Genomic DNA, 15,179 nt, shown 5'->3' on the forward strand with positions numbered 1-15,179 from the left:
CTTTAAGATCAGTGCCAAGGTTACTTACAACAATATGCTTTCCAATTTCTTACGTCCGGGTGACAAATTCTTGATCACCTAAATAAATCACATAGGGGCCACATTATTCTCTATTTATTTCATAATTTTCTAATTTATCATAACATGAATTTACTTGCTTGGATCTCAAGTCCAATTTATTTAATTTAGAGCCCTTGGCCTCGATTTAGAACCAGATTGGGTTCACGTAGGTCAATTGGGTCTTTAATTAAAGAATTGGGCTCAGTTCCTGATTGGGTCTAGCCCTATCGGGTCAATTTGGTCTTCTGATTATGTTATTGGGCTCAATTTCAAGTCCAATTAAGTTTAATTTTGGTCCAGGATCAATGTGGCTCATCTAGGCTTGAGTCAGGGTCAGCCCAAAGTCAATTCGGTCTCAATTTAGTTAAACTGGTTTTGAATTGGGCTTAATTCATATTCAATTTGGGTCTGCTGAGACTAACTCAGCTTAATTAGGTTCAGACCTAACTCAATTGGGCTTAATTTGGTTCGGATTTAACCCAATTTATAGTTTGGGTTCGTCCGGACTTAGCCTAATCTGACTGGCTCGGTTTTAGTCAAATTTGGCTAAACCCATTTTTCTTTTATTTTATTTGGGCCTAACAGGTTCGGACCTGTACTCGGATCAGACCCGTTAGGTCGGACCCGTTAAGGATCTTTCTTTTTTTTTTTTTTCTTTCCTCTTCTTTTCTTTTTCTTTTTTTTTTCTTCTTTTCTTCTTTTCTTTTCTTCCTTCTTCCTTCCCGAACCTTCTTCTCCCATTTTTTTTTCCTTCTTTCTTTTTCTTCTCCTCCTCTTCTCTTCTCCCGATTTCTCCTTCCCCCTTTCTTCCCATTTCTTCTCCCGTGGAGGGAGGAGGGCGAGCTCGGGAGGCTTGGGAGGAACGGGCTGCGGCCGATGGCGCCCGGCGGCCGGCTTGCGGCGCCCACGGCCACACCCGCGGCCGTGCCCGTGGTCGCGCTCGGGGGCGCATCGGCGACCTGCGGCCGCGTCTGCATCCTGCTGCCGGCGACCCGCGTCCCACGTACCAAATGTCACGCCCCCGCCTCTGCAAGGCACGTGAGGCACCTAGTGCCCACGTGGAGGCCACATAAGGGGGGAACACGGGGCTCCCCTGCCAGATATTGTCCGGTTCTGGGGCTTCACGCAAGCGTCCTTCACCCCTTCCCGGTTTTGTTTTCCTCCCAAAACGCGTCTGCAGGATTAGGAGACACCCGCCTCATATAGTGTGAGGCCCAATAGTCCCACATCGGAAAGACTAATTCCAGAGCCTGGGCATATGAGGCGGGTGTCTCCAAATCCTGCAGACGCGTTTTGGGTGAAAAACAAAACCGGGGAGGGGTGAAGGACGCTTGCGTGAAGCCCCATAACCGGACAATATCTGGCAGGGGAGCCCCGTGTTCCCCCCTCATGTGGTCCCCACGTGGGCACTAGGTGCCTCACGTGCCTCGCAGAGGCAGGGGCGTGACATTTGGTATCAGAGTCGAGGACGGCTCTTGTCCGATGGTAGGAAGAGTGTGAGGCCCAATAGTTCCACATCGGAAAAACTCGTTCCAGAGCCTGGGCATATGAGGCGGGTATCTCCAAATCCTGCAGACGCGTTTTGGGTGGAAAACAAAACCGGGGAGGGGTGAAGGACGCTTGCGTGAAGCCCCAGAACCGGACAATATCTGGCAGGGGAGCCCCGTGTTCCCCCCTCATGTGGTCCCCACATGGGCACTAGGTGCCTCACGTGCCTCGCAGAGGCGGGGGCGTGACAAAAACAATGTAACATTAGGGAGATATAAACATAATATTTATTTTCTTATAATTCTACCTATTTATTTTGATTTTCTTTTCTTACATTGTCTTTTCCACTGGAGATACCATTCGAGTTCTTCTTTCTGATAGATAGTCCAGCTTGTCATATGCGAATGCCATCCAGCATGTGAATCTGATTCAAAGAGAAAATAAACTGAAGTAGAAATTTTAGTGGTGAGTTTCTGACGGATACGAAAAGCAACATGCACAAATCAGCTGGGTGCACATTTATTTGATTCCCAATGGAACAGCCACTTACCTTACTCCAGGAACATGTGTTACTAATTTTTAACTAACTCTGTGATCACATAAACTAACAAGATTGAACTCTATTAGTAAAACAAGAGTTATGAACTGGGATTTACGGGTTTGAAAAGGTGGGACCAGTATAGATTTGATGGAACTAGTGTAACAATCCAAAACTTCACAAAAAAAGCTAGCCGGAAGATATTATTTGGGCTCCTTGATCCTATATAAGTACCCAAGATCTATCCAGCGAGTAACCGATTACTCCCTCCGTTTAATCCCTAACGTTCTCGTCAGGCTAATGGTTCAAATCCATTCAAATCTAATGATAAGCACCATGATCGGCCTGTAATTAGCCCCAAAGAATAGTGTCTCTTAGTCCACAGAAGTTATGGGCTGGGTTCGCTCTGATACTATTTGTAACAATACAGGATCTTACCCAAAAAAGCTAGCCGGAAGATATTATTTGGGTTTCTTGATCCAGTATAAGTACCCAAGATCTACCAAGCGAATAACCAATGGAAGACTAAATACATGCTCGCACATGTCCTTATAACTAGTGCAATATGTGAAGCCAGTCCTTTCTTTGGCTGACAAGACAGTCATCCTAGAATGTTGTGATTTTGAAAAATTGTAAAAGCAACTGCTATATTGATTGTGACAAAAAAAAAACATTAAATTGCAAATTTTCAACCACACTTATACACTACAAATTTTATGATTCTTAAAGTACCTGAATTACTTTACTAGAATTATAATAAGACTGATGAAATTCTTCATGCATAAAAGTTGCAGTTTTAGCATCTCAAAACTGCAAGCTGCCATGATGATAGGTGCTAAGAAACCTTTCCATAGAAAAACCAAATCAAAACATGAATTCCATAGTTGAAGTTGCACCTTCATTACAGATAAGTGAGAGTCTGTCATGCCAGTATGCTATCCAACCATAGCAATTTTAACCTGCAGAATAATGGTGCCTTTATCGGTCATAGGACTAGAAAATAAAAATATCAGCGCACAGCATGACAGGTTGTTGATAATACTAACAGAGCTGGTGAGGTTCTCATATGTCTCTACCATTGGTGTCCACTCTCTTAAATCTGGGGAGTAGCAATACTGAAACAAAGCTTCGATAAATAATCCTACAAGCAAGGTCCGTAATCTCGGTTCTGGATACCGTATCGATAACTTATTAATACGGTACGGTATGGTACGATACATCTCTGTACCAAAATAGCTCTATAATTATTTTTTTCAATTTTTATCTCGCTACGGATCGGTATGCACCTCGATATGCCTCACTACAGGTCAGTACACCTCGGTATAGAGCGGTGTCTCAGTACAGGCAGTACGTGGCTTGTACCAGCTTGAAGGTATATTTGGTACCGATTTTTCATTACGGTGCGGTCGCCCTATACATGGTGGTATGACAGACCATGCCTAGAAGTTTATATGGTGCTTGAAGGTATCATTCTTGTGCAAACTAACATATGTGTCTCACCTAAGATTACCCAACTGCTTTAAGATAGCCTCATCTGCATGTTGGTTCTGGAGAAAGGCCCTCAGTCAGAATCTTGAGCCAAAAATATATAAGCATTTTATTTGAGTATTTGAATTTAGGTGACACATATCATTTTATTAAAAGCATAAATTATGTAAAATTTTGAACTGCAGGATATTGAAGTCACCCAAGTAAGAGTGGAACATGCCAAATGTTTGGAACGTTATGGATGTTAAGAATATTAGCAGCCTATTGAGCACAAGTAGAGTTCCAATGATGAGATCCCTGAAGATTAAAGTCACAAAGCACTTGTAAGCACAAAAACTCACTGGGACATGACAAAATTGTGAAAGTTTCTCTTTCATGCATCTCCTATTTGGAGGCTTGTTTGTTCAAAAGCCAAGTGGGTGCAAGAGGCTTTTTATTGGCAGGTTGGAAACCTGCCAAAATATTAGACTTTTGAATAACCCATAGATCTCTAATATTCCAATCAACCGTTGTACCAAAAAAAAAAAAGTTGAAGATTTAAAGAAAAGTAGATCTTAAATACTTGGGGTTAAAGATTAAAATAAAATTCAAGAAAAAGAAAAAGATCAAGCATTGAGAAAGAGAAGTGGCAACTTAAAGAAATTTCAAGATTCATGGTCTCTCAGGAGCTCAAGACTAAACTGAGAAATACTAAACATGGTATCATTGACTGCAACAGATATGTGGCAATTAAGGTTGTGGACAGAAATCAAAAAGGAAGAATTGCAGCGGACCAATTCAACAGGATCTTAGAGATCAAAATTTGATAGCTAAGCAGCTGATAAGTCCAAAAATGCTAAAAGTGGAGTCAACTATCAGGCAGTCGCAGATGGAAGAATCTATATGTCATATCTATATGGAAATAACTTATGCAGAAAAAGGTCATAAATAAATTAAGGTAACCAAAAACACATTATATGTTCTTTCCCATGGAATGATAACATAAATTTGTACTAAGAAGCTGCAAATGCAAATTTGATGATGATGTACTTAAAAGAAACTAAAGTCTGCCGTACTGGCCGGTACGGATCAGTACGGTCCTGAACCGATACCGGATCAGTGTAGAATATAGTATCGGAAGCTTATCGTTGGAAAACCGGTATGGGACCAGTATGGAGCCGGTACGGAACCGGTATGCGGAACTCCAAATCTCGGCCATTCAACGGAATCGGTACAGAGCGGTACGGACCGGTACCATGCTGGTACGGACCGGTACCGTACCGGTCCGGGCCGCGTCCGGTATGCTGACCGGTACCGGTACGGCTGACCTTGAAAGAAACTTTAGACGATGGTAAAATCTCTGCAATCTGAATGCATCTCAAGGTAAAGCAAGCGTGAAAGCTGACCTAAAATGAGATTCGACCAAAATATATAAAGAAAAAATAGCGCCGAAATAATGCAATCAAAAAAAATATATCTTCTATTTTAAAAGTGATTCATGTTCTGATAACCAACCAATTGAATTAGAGCTTATCTGAGACTATAACAGAGAAGGCAACACCCTACAAACAAAACATTGAACAGTCCTTGAATTTATGAATGATCAAAATTCCTGTTCCGATAAGAATGATGCCGTATCAATTAAACCTATATGTCAAAGCCCAAGGTAAGAATAGTGAAACACATCTTTTTGATCAGTAAAAGATATCATGCTTACCACTACAAACATGCAGTCCAGTTTAACGTATCTAAATACTTCCATAGTGAAGACATCAAAACAATCATGCATGAGCCACAAAACATCCAGATTCTCTTGTCAATCAAGCACAAATTACTCACCTGAGCTGAGCGGCAGGCTAATAGACCAGGAGTCAAACCTAGTGCCCTTAGTTCACGGGCTTTGTTTTCTAACTTTAAATATTGTAAAATATTCATCTTTAAATAATACCAAAGATGGCCGGCTCAGGATGTTTTCTCCCGGTTCAAATTAAATGAAAGATTATCGATCCTCCAATTGCTCGACGATAATGATGAAATGGGCCTCGCATAGTATATTGGGGCTGCGTTTTCTATCCAATCATCTTTGGACTAGTTTGGTACGACGGAAGAAGAGGAGAGAAAATATGGTCAACAAAAAAAAATATTTTTATTTAAATTAATAAAGAAATATTTTATATTGGTTGGAGTTTTTAAGAAAGAGAGATGGAAAAGTAATTTTTCCATGAAAATAAGATTCTCATATTTCATGAAAAAAAATTATGTAAGATATTATTTTTTCAAAAGTGCACTTAAATTTTTAGATAAAATAAAATAAAATTTTTTTTATTAAGAATATAACAGTTATTTTGTATATTTTTTTCAGAAAATTAGATGCTTAAACAAATATAAGCTGCTATAGAATGTGTCGTTTTTCCACGATCAACCAAACATGCAAAAATAAACTAATTTTCTAAGCATCATTTATCTAGACATCACCTTCTCAAGAAAAACGTTTTAGTGAGAAAAAATTCTTCCAACAAACTAAACGAATTCTAACATCGAAGCTACCAAGTATCTGAATCTTGCATCGATATCACTTATCTGAGCTAAAACAACCTTAAGCTCAGCTAGAAGTAGCTTGTTCTAACGACAAGAAGGATGAAGTGGTGGTGGTGCAAGCGGGCCATGCAACTAAAACTCCAACTGTAGTTGGACGCAATCCGCAGCCACGGACCAGACATGTACTCTACATCAAGGCCAGACCTCCTAACAAATGAGGCCTGCATCTCGAATTTGAAAGTTGAGACCAAGTCAATACAACAAAATGTTGAAAGTTCGAGAATTTGGCAAATCAAATCAATTTGTTTGACAGCATTGGTTGATGATAATTGGTTATGAGAGATTTCAGTGTTCCATTTTAGTAAGGCTCAGAGTTAGGACTGAAAACACACACACAGACTTCCCTGTCACTGGAGGGTGCAAGCCAGATTAAACAAGAAATGGATCCGAACTCAACACCCAAGAATGGTCCTCCTGTAACGAAAAAGAGAAGGAAAACAAGATAGAATGTAGATAATAGATTTGTGCCTCTCTCTCTCTCTCTCTCTCTCTCTCTCTCTCTCTCTCTCTCTCTCTCTTTGTGAGATTGTTGGAATGAAACGACATGCAAGTTGAACAGGACAGAGTAGTCATGTCACTCATTCCAGGTCATAGGTCAAAACGAGGAGAACACACCACCATAGCAACAATGCATCCGCTTGGCAACAAAAGAAGTAGAGAATAAACCATATATACCAGTATAAGACGAAAACCAAAATAAGTTATGATTTTATTGGAAACTACGGTTTAGAGTCAGCATTCACTGGTTGCCTCAGTAATGGTGACTCCATATAAGTTCTGAAACCAGTACAACAAAATTGGCCTCCTTTGCCTCATTCACCATCCACAAATGAAAACAATTTACACAGATTTCAGGCAAACTCGACACCTTCACCAGTTATGACCTCCCCAATGAGATAAGCTGTACTAGATCCTTGACATTCTGAAAGTATTCTATCAGCTGCCTCGCGGCTAACAACAAGAACCATCCCAATACCCATGTTAAAGGTCCGCCTCATCTCAGCATCCTCAATTCCTCCAGCCTGCCAAAAAGGAAAAAAAAAAATCAGTAATGCTTGGGTTGAACTGGTAAGTCCGAAAAATTGCTAACGTATTTCGGTTTGTTTCTTAAGGGAATGATGAATCTATGTCTGCAAAGGTTGCAAAGTGAGCTGCTTCCTGACCTCTTGCATCCATTTGAATACAGCAGGGACTTCCCAAGAATTTGTTAAGATTTTAGCTCCAAGGCCTGAAGGAAACACTCTTGGAATGTTGTCTGTAAAACCACCACCAGTGATGTGGGCTATTCCTTTCACACCTCCCTTGCTAATAATATCAATCACCTTCACATTTTTCACCAACAAGGTTAAAACACCTTTATATGCTGGTTTAGTTAATTTCGATACCAATTACAAACGATTTTATCTAAACGCCAACCTGCTTAACATAAATAACAGTAGGTGCCATTAAAGCTTCACCTAAAGTTATAGGTTTGCCATTATTTCCAGGAAGCTGATCATTCAAAGAGAGACCACTTTGTGCCAGAACCCTGCAGACACAAGTAACTCGGAATCAAAGACATAACCCATTTATGTAGGCATAATTTACTTCAAACAACTAAAAAGTTCTGAATGTTTAATCATCTATTTCGTTCTAGCAACACGATGAATAGCTGGCTATCAGTAACAGATGGTTACCAACCTTCTCACAAGAGAAAACCCATTCGAATGAACACCACTTGATGGAAGACCTATGAGAACATCTCCAACCTTGATATTTTTCCCATCAATTACTGAATCCTTTTTAACAATGCCAACAGCAAAACCACTAAGATCATATTCTCCTTTTGCATAGAAATCAGGCATTTCGGCTGTCTGCCAGAAAAATTACATTATCCATTACAAGAGGTAATTTAAGAGACACACATGCAGTTCATGTTCTCAGAAGTTTCAACTGAAAATCCAACATTTTATTAAATGCCAACAGCTTACCTCCCCACCTAACAGAACACAATCAGACTGCTGGCATCCATCAACAATCCCCCTTATTACCTACATGATAAAAACAAGAAAATGAGTTTGCCAGTTCCTTATGGCCCTGTTCGTGTATATGTCTAGAGTTCAAAACAAATCTAGATTAGAGGAATTTTAATTATCAGCATTCGAGTGTTACGATAGGACAAAGCAGATAGTGTTTCTGAATACCTTCTCCGCAAGATCCACATCTAAATTACTTGTCGCAAAGTAATCAAGGAAGAATAATGGTTTTGCTCCAGAGGTAACAATGTCATTCACACTCATGGCCACCTATTAGAAAGCGCAATTAATTTTTAGTTACCTCCAAAAAAAAGCTACATTAACTATGCAAAACAAGGCATGGATATACCAAATCAATCCCAATGGTATCATGGATACCAGTTTCAAATGCAAGCTTCAGTTTGGTGCCCACACCATCCGTGCCAGCAACAAGGTACGAATCTCCTGTCCAAGAGAACATAGAAGTCAAATCAGAAAATGGTAATGTATTAGGAGTATCCACTGAACCGCCTGTAATCATCAGGATAAACAACTAATATGCTTGAAGTATAACTCTTTATGAACCATATAATTTAGACTTCAATCTATATGTTCTACATGTCTAGTACTTGAAAAAAGAATCAAAAACTTTGCATATTAATGAGTAAAAGATTTTGCAGTAAGATCAACATAAATTTTAAAATGTTGAAGTACAATACTAGACATGTAAAATATATATGAGTTAAGTTTTGGTCCAAAATTCGTCCCATGCTTTATGCTCATTATACTACAGGAACAGTATCAGGCAGCACCATACAGCCATGCCCATATATTTGCATCAAAACACAGTGATATTATATGTGCCTACAGGTAGCAGTGAGACAATACAAGGATGATGCTTAGTACTTAGAGAATGACACGAGGGAAGATATATGAAGCATAGAGATCCTAAATTATGGGAAGTGGTGTAATTAAACTGAGAACTACCCATACTGAGGATGTAGCAATTTGGTTTATTAGAAAAGTTACGGCAGTTAAATTGTGGTAACACTGATCTAATTGGTTTCATTATGATTGCATCCATCTAATTGTAAATTAGTTACATGAAATTGAGTGATTGCATAGTCATAGCATTTCTCTTAGGTTACCTCTTATGACAGAAAAGTGTTAGTTGGGTATGCCTGAGGTTTTGAGTTACACTAATATGCGACATATCCTTGTAGATATATACGGTCAAGCAAGAAGGTATCAAAACTGTTCTGGCATTGCTCAATATACATTGATCTGTCAATTAGAAAAATAGCTAGCACTATTTCCTTTTCTGTTCATTTTAGAAAGACAATCAGAGTGCTTTTTTTTGTCTTGGGATCTGATATTTGGTGCCTCAACAATGGGTTCAAGGGGAAGTTAAGACTAGGTTTAATCATAAGTTTTATGTATGAATATTAAAAAGTAGTGGAATAAAAACAAGAGGAAAAGTGATTTTGTGATGTCCATGTTCCTTGGAACTAAACATGTTCCTTATTTACTCAGCATTGACTAATGTGACAATCATGGAAAACAGGAAGAGAGCTATAACTTTCTTTTTTTTTCTTTTTTATAAAAAAGAAAAAGAAGATTTCTTTCATCAAAGAGACTCTCCCGCCTATTTTTTAGGTATGCAAAATATAATTTTAAAATAATCATTTGTCATAATTTATAAGAAAAATATCTGGGCGAGAAATTTTCCTGCAAGACATGAACATGCATGCACACTTGCATTTGTATGTTTCCTATATGTGTGCTTACAATGTTTTCTGTCAATGAATGTTGCATTGCAATAATCGACCAAATAAGTTGCTCGTTAAAATATTCTACCAAATATTTTGTTTGAGCCAATCACCTTGCTACTAAAATATTTTTAAGATGCAATGAGCCAGAGGCTCTATTATGCGAAACAATCATCATGAACCAATCACCTTGCACTGCAACAGAATCCTGTCAATGATCAAAATGACTGGCAGAGTCTTGCCAACATGACAGTTTTGCCAGCTTTTTTCCTTAGAAACTTATTTTTGGTGCCTAAAGAAAGGGTTCAAGAAGAGGTTAGTAACATGGTTACGGTAAGAATATTGAAAAGCAGAGTAATAGCTTTCATTTGTAGTTGGCAAATTTATGCATTATACATAGGAGAGTTGTGTTCATCATATGAAATTAGTTATACAAAAGAGAACATATAGATGGACATCATCATAATACAGCAAAGTGCAACAAGGGCATTATGGGTACGTATCATGCCCATTATATCCATGGTTAAAGTCTACAAAACAGCAAAGCAGTAGAATGCGCATAGGTGAAGCTCCGACAACAAAATGAAGAACTAATAATGAGTTCCCTAGCTCCTAGACACATGATTTCATAGTTTCTTGCCTGCCAGATGTTAAGGATCAAAATTCTTCTTTGATGGAAAACATTCAAAAAATTCTTAACATTCCAGAATCACAAGCTGCAGCAACATGTTTATCATTGCAATGGGGAGGGAAAAAAACTGAAAATATGTCACGGATTTAAAATTGGCACTTCCTAATGATTAAGAAAACATTTTTTTAATAGCAACATCCATGAAACTTGATATTATAAAATAGTATACTAGTATAGTAGTATAAGTCGAAGAACTTAAATTTAGCATTTCATATTATAAAACATAGTACATTAGTCTAAATCCAGGAATTCAGATTTATCAGTCTCCAACCACCCAACGACCATATTTCGACCATGATGAAATAAGCCTCCTCTCCACCTATATTTCTTTTTCAGCATGTAATGGCAATTTACCGTCCAACGTAATAAATAACCAACAATCTGGACGTAAAGGCCATCAAAATAAACCACAACCGGAACACAATCCAAAATTTAAAAAAAAAAAAAAGATTTTTTGGTTTTTATATGTACAAAATGCTTCAAAAACCCAACCTTTATGCTTCCCAAAAAAGAACTTTATAGGAAAACATCAAAAAAAGAAAACCCAAAACAAGATAAAATTTCACATAATAGAACTAAATTCTAATCAGAACTAAGGAAAGGGAGATACCCAAAGGGAAGAGACCGCCGAACCCTCCGACCCCGGGGGCCATCTTGGCGATCCTCCGAACCAGCTCCGTCCCGGCGTCGATATCCACGCCGGCGTCCTTATAAGTGAGACCTCGACCTCCATCGCCGCCCTTAGAACACGAGATTTCCAATCCCCCGATCCTCCTCCGCTCCTTCCGGTCCTTCGCCGGCGCCGCCATCCGCAGCGACCCCCGGGGCAGCCGAATCCGGTTGACGGGAATCGCGCCGAAAGCAGACGGCTGCCGATCGACGGGCCTTCCCGCCGCCGCTGCCGTGCAGCGGAAGAGCTGTTCCGCCGCCGCTCCGAAGCTCGCGCTCATGGCGGGAGAGGGTGAGACACAGAGATTTAGGGCTTTCGAACCAGAAAGAAAGGTTTTAACCCAAAAAACAAAAAAAAAAAACCAGAAAGAAAGGCCGAGAGAGGGCGACAGGGTTGGCTTGGTTATAGTTTAGTGGATTCCAGCACGCGCAGTGCAGATGCTTTGATTAAATTTATGGGCCTCAAATAAATCCAGGGGACTGAGACACTTGCACTGAAACTAGACACTAAAGGTATTTCCCCATCCTAATCCAAAACCAGATTTCTAAAATCAGTTGGCTTAACCTAATCCTATTTCTTCGTTGTTTTTTCCTTTCTTTTTTTTTTTTTTTTTTTTTTTGTACAACGGCGGCTCACACATGATGAGTGTGAATGCGGTCAACAAAATTAAAAAACAAAAAACTATCTAAGGGCTCTGGCACTGACTCGCGGTCCGCCCAGACGAAACCTCCAGAATGGTGAGTCGCAAAGGTAGTAATCCAGTCTACGGCACCGTTTGCCTCCTTATAGACGTGCATGGCTTGGTGGAAGTCACACTTCTCTAGTAATCTGCGAATGTCGTGGAGCAGCGGTCGGTCCTCGCCTGTACATCCCCGACCCCGGATCCACTCGATTATCGTGGCTGAATCCCTCTCGAGGAAGAGGCGGTCCGCGCCCGGTGTCCACCTAGCATAGAAAATACCCTCCCAGACGGCTCTAACCTTGACGCACACCACAGATGAGTTGAAGATCCGCCAACCCCCCGCCGTCACTAGTCTGACATCGTGATCCCTGATGACGAAGTCTACACCTCCGCATCTTCCGTTCTCGGCCATATTACCATCGAAGTTCACCTTAAGAAAAATAGGGGTGGGGGCACTCAGGATACAAGTACAGGCCTGGATGCTGCAAGAGCCTAATGGGGTCCCCATATGTCCCTAGTCAACCTAGTAGGTGACGCCGCAGTGGTGCCGATGATCTCCACTGCATGTAATAGAGCTCTGGCCGCCACCACCCTTAGATGAGGACTGCTACTCTCGAAGACTTGAGCATTTCTATCGAGCCAACAATGGTAGGCCAGGCAACCAACATTTTTTTTTTCATCACATAACATTAATACACTGACTAACCACAGGTTATTTGGTGCACTATTTTGTTGAATACTTGATGTCAAGTATTAGTGGCATGAGTGATAAGTGGTCCCTATTGTCTTAACCTTTCTTTATGATTTGCACTATTAATACTACAGGCATGAACTGCTTGTTTGGTTCCCAATTGTACCCTGATGGGTGTCTTAAAAATCTGCCACAACCCCACTATTTTGGGGTCAATATGGCAAGTTTTAGGAGTATTGCCAAATCCTTGTACAATGATGCTGATGAAATGCTAACCAAGAAAGAATGGGCCATCATTTTTCATAAAAAAAATTAGTATGCCTTGCAGCTTGCAAGAAGGGGTCTGTAGCAGGATGGAGATCCATCGTTGGCTTGGATAGGTGCCACTTGAAAGGAACTATTGTTTGATAGCTGCTGATAGAAGTTGCAGAGGATGGAAGTAACAATATGTTCTCCATAGTATGGGCTATGGTAGAAGTTGAGAATAAGGATAGCTTAACTTGGACAGCTAGAGGGCAAGGGTTAGGCATTTATTTTGTATCGACAAAAGGTAATGTATTTCTCCACCATTTAGCTCCTGTTTGAATATTTTTATAAGATTATAGACTATACTTTTGTAGAAATTGAGCCTGTTGGCCCATCTAGCTTGTATTTTCTAAGAACCTAATTAAATCCAATTTAGATCCTAACCTTTAGGCTGCAGAAAGAAATTTTTTTTTCTTTCCACAAGATTTAGGTTGGCTGGACAGCCCAATTTACGAATTCTGAAGGATTTTCAGTCCAATCCTATAAAAATATCCAAACAAGGACTTAGTGTTGCAACTTTCTACAGTACAACTCTGTGCTATACATTATTTTATGTAGATAAAAGGTAATTATTAGAGGCACATTGAGAAATAACCATCGTTTCCTAGCGACCCTCTATTGGATGCATTCCATATCCTTCGGGTATGGATTCCAAGTTCTATGACTTACGCTACCTCCCATTAGTTATGAGTCAACAAAAGTGGCCGGTATTTAAAAAAATAAATATCACAACTTCTTGCCAACTTCAGATTTAGAAGTCATTGGCTTTACATTTGAGCTCACCATACCAATAAAATAATTTGCCAACTCACAGAGTTTATATCCGGGATTTATTATAAATTTCCTTCCAAGGACAAGAAATCTTTGCAAAGGTGATGGCCATCAGCTCCTTCGGTCAATCCTTACGATGGCAAAAGAGTAACTACCGAAGAGATAGGGAAAAGAGACAAAGTAAATCAGAATTTATATGTAAATTCTTGCTTTGCTCCATTCAGCTTAATATCCATCTACTTTTTGAAACATTTAGTTTTATAATTAGTTATTGTCGTATTCTTGACTTTTTAACAAAATAGTTCTCTCTATTGTTTCATTATGAACTCATTTTGTGACAGCACAGTATCTTACCCAAAATAGTTAGTCAAAATATATTATTTAAATTTTTTGATCATGTATAAGTATTCAAGATCTACCCAACAAATAACCGAGATGAGACTAAACACACGTTCACACGGGTCCTCACATACTCCTCCTATTCAAGTTTTGACGTCCATTCAAATCTATTTACAAACACTACAATCGGCCCGTGATCAGCCCCAATAAATCTGTGCGGCAATATCTCCTAGTTCACATAAGTTATGAGCCAGGTCTGCTCTGATACTATTTGTAACAATATAGGATCTCACCTAAAATAGCTAGCCAGAAGGTATTGTTTGGGTTTTTTGATCCTATATAAGTACCCAAGATCTACCCAATGAATAATGGAGATGGGACTAAACACACGCCCACACAGGTCCAAAAATAAATAAATTCATCAGAATATTTTTTTTCTAAAAAGCTGATTTTTCTGAAAAAAATTATTTTGACATATTTGGTTGGTCATGAAAAAAATGATATATTCTAAATTGACTTATATTTGGCCGAACAACTACTTTCTGAAATATTTATTATACTCTTAATAATAAAAAAAAATTTATCCTTGAGTTTTGATGGATTAAAGACAGTTTTGAAAAAAAACTCAATTTTCAATAGGTGGAAAAGTAACCTTCCCATATTTCTTATAAATTTTTCTTTTCTGTGAAATATGAAAATTTTATTTTTATAAAAATATTACTTTTTCACCTCTCTTCTTTTAAAAAACTAAAAAAAATTTAATTTTTTCGTTGATCACACTTTTTTTTCTCTTTTTTTCCGCAAACCCAACAAGTTCTATATGTTAGATAATGTTCAAGTGCCCACTATCTGCAAGGTACAGGATCCGCACGCATGGAATTCAACTTGGCTTGAACTTTCGCAAGGAAATTCTGGCCTTAAGGTGCGTATTGGGAGCATCAAGATGCATTGGCCACAATAGGCCACAATATTGGAGCTGAAGGCTCATATGGGAGTCTAATGAAAGCTTTATATTCTTGTTATTCATAAAAAAGGGGCATCTATTTAATGACTCTTGTTAGCTGTCAAAGCCAGCTCAGATCGAAATAGGAAAAGGATATTAGAGGGAGAGTTTC

At 39.2% G+C, this 15,179-nt stretch overlaps 1 protein-coding gene across 1 annotated transcript; it reads right to left on the bottom strand.

Annotated features, from left to right (window-relative positions):
• Positions 1-6,831: 6,831 nt before the first annotated feature.
• Positions 6,832-11,701, bottom strand: LOC120108365 (phosphoribosylformylglycinamidine cyclo-ligase, chloroplastic/mitochondrial). The gene is made up of 8 exons (XM_039121952.2): positions 11,216-11,701; positions 8,516-8,610; positions 8,335-8,436; positions 8,122-8,181; positions 7,832-8,004; positions 7,568-7,679; positions 7,315-7,473; positions 6,832-7,173 (listed from the first exon to the last, which is right to left on the bottom strand). The coding sequence occupies exons 1-8, from the start codon at positions 11,553-11,555 to the stop codon at positions 7,003-7,005; spliced, it is 1,212 nt and encodes a 403-aa protein (XP_038977880.2). The 5' UTR covers positions 11,556-11,701; the 3' UTR covers positions 6,832-7,002.
• Between the last annotated feature and the right edge of the window lie 3,478 nt (positions 11,702-15,179).

This window comes from Phoenix dactylifera, chromosome 2 (assembly GCF_051530095.1).
Source record: "Phoenix dactylifera cultivar Ajwa chromosome 2, Ajwa_hap1_PhDact_Kaust_v1.1, whole genome shotgun sequence".
NCBI classification, from domain to species: Eukaryota; Viridiplantae; Streptophyta; class Magnoliopsida; order Arecales; family Arecaceae; genus Phoenix; species Phoenix dactylifera.

Excerpts from the sequence above, each read along its gene's own strand:
- LOC120108365 (XM_039121952.2), bottom strand. The coding sequence starts at position 11,555 with ATGAGCGCGAGCTTCGGAGCGGCGGCGGAACAGCTCTTCCGCTGCACG. Across the intron at positions 8,437-8,515 it reads ATACCATTGGGATTGATTTG|GTGGCCATGAGTGTGAATGA; the intron begins GTATATCCATGC and ends GCTTTCTAATAG. Across the intron at positions 7,680-7,831 it reads GGGTTTTCTCTTGTGAGAAG|GGTTCTGGCACAAAGTGGTC; the intron begins GTTGGTAACCAT and ends TTGTGTCTGCAG.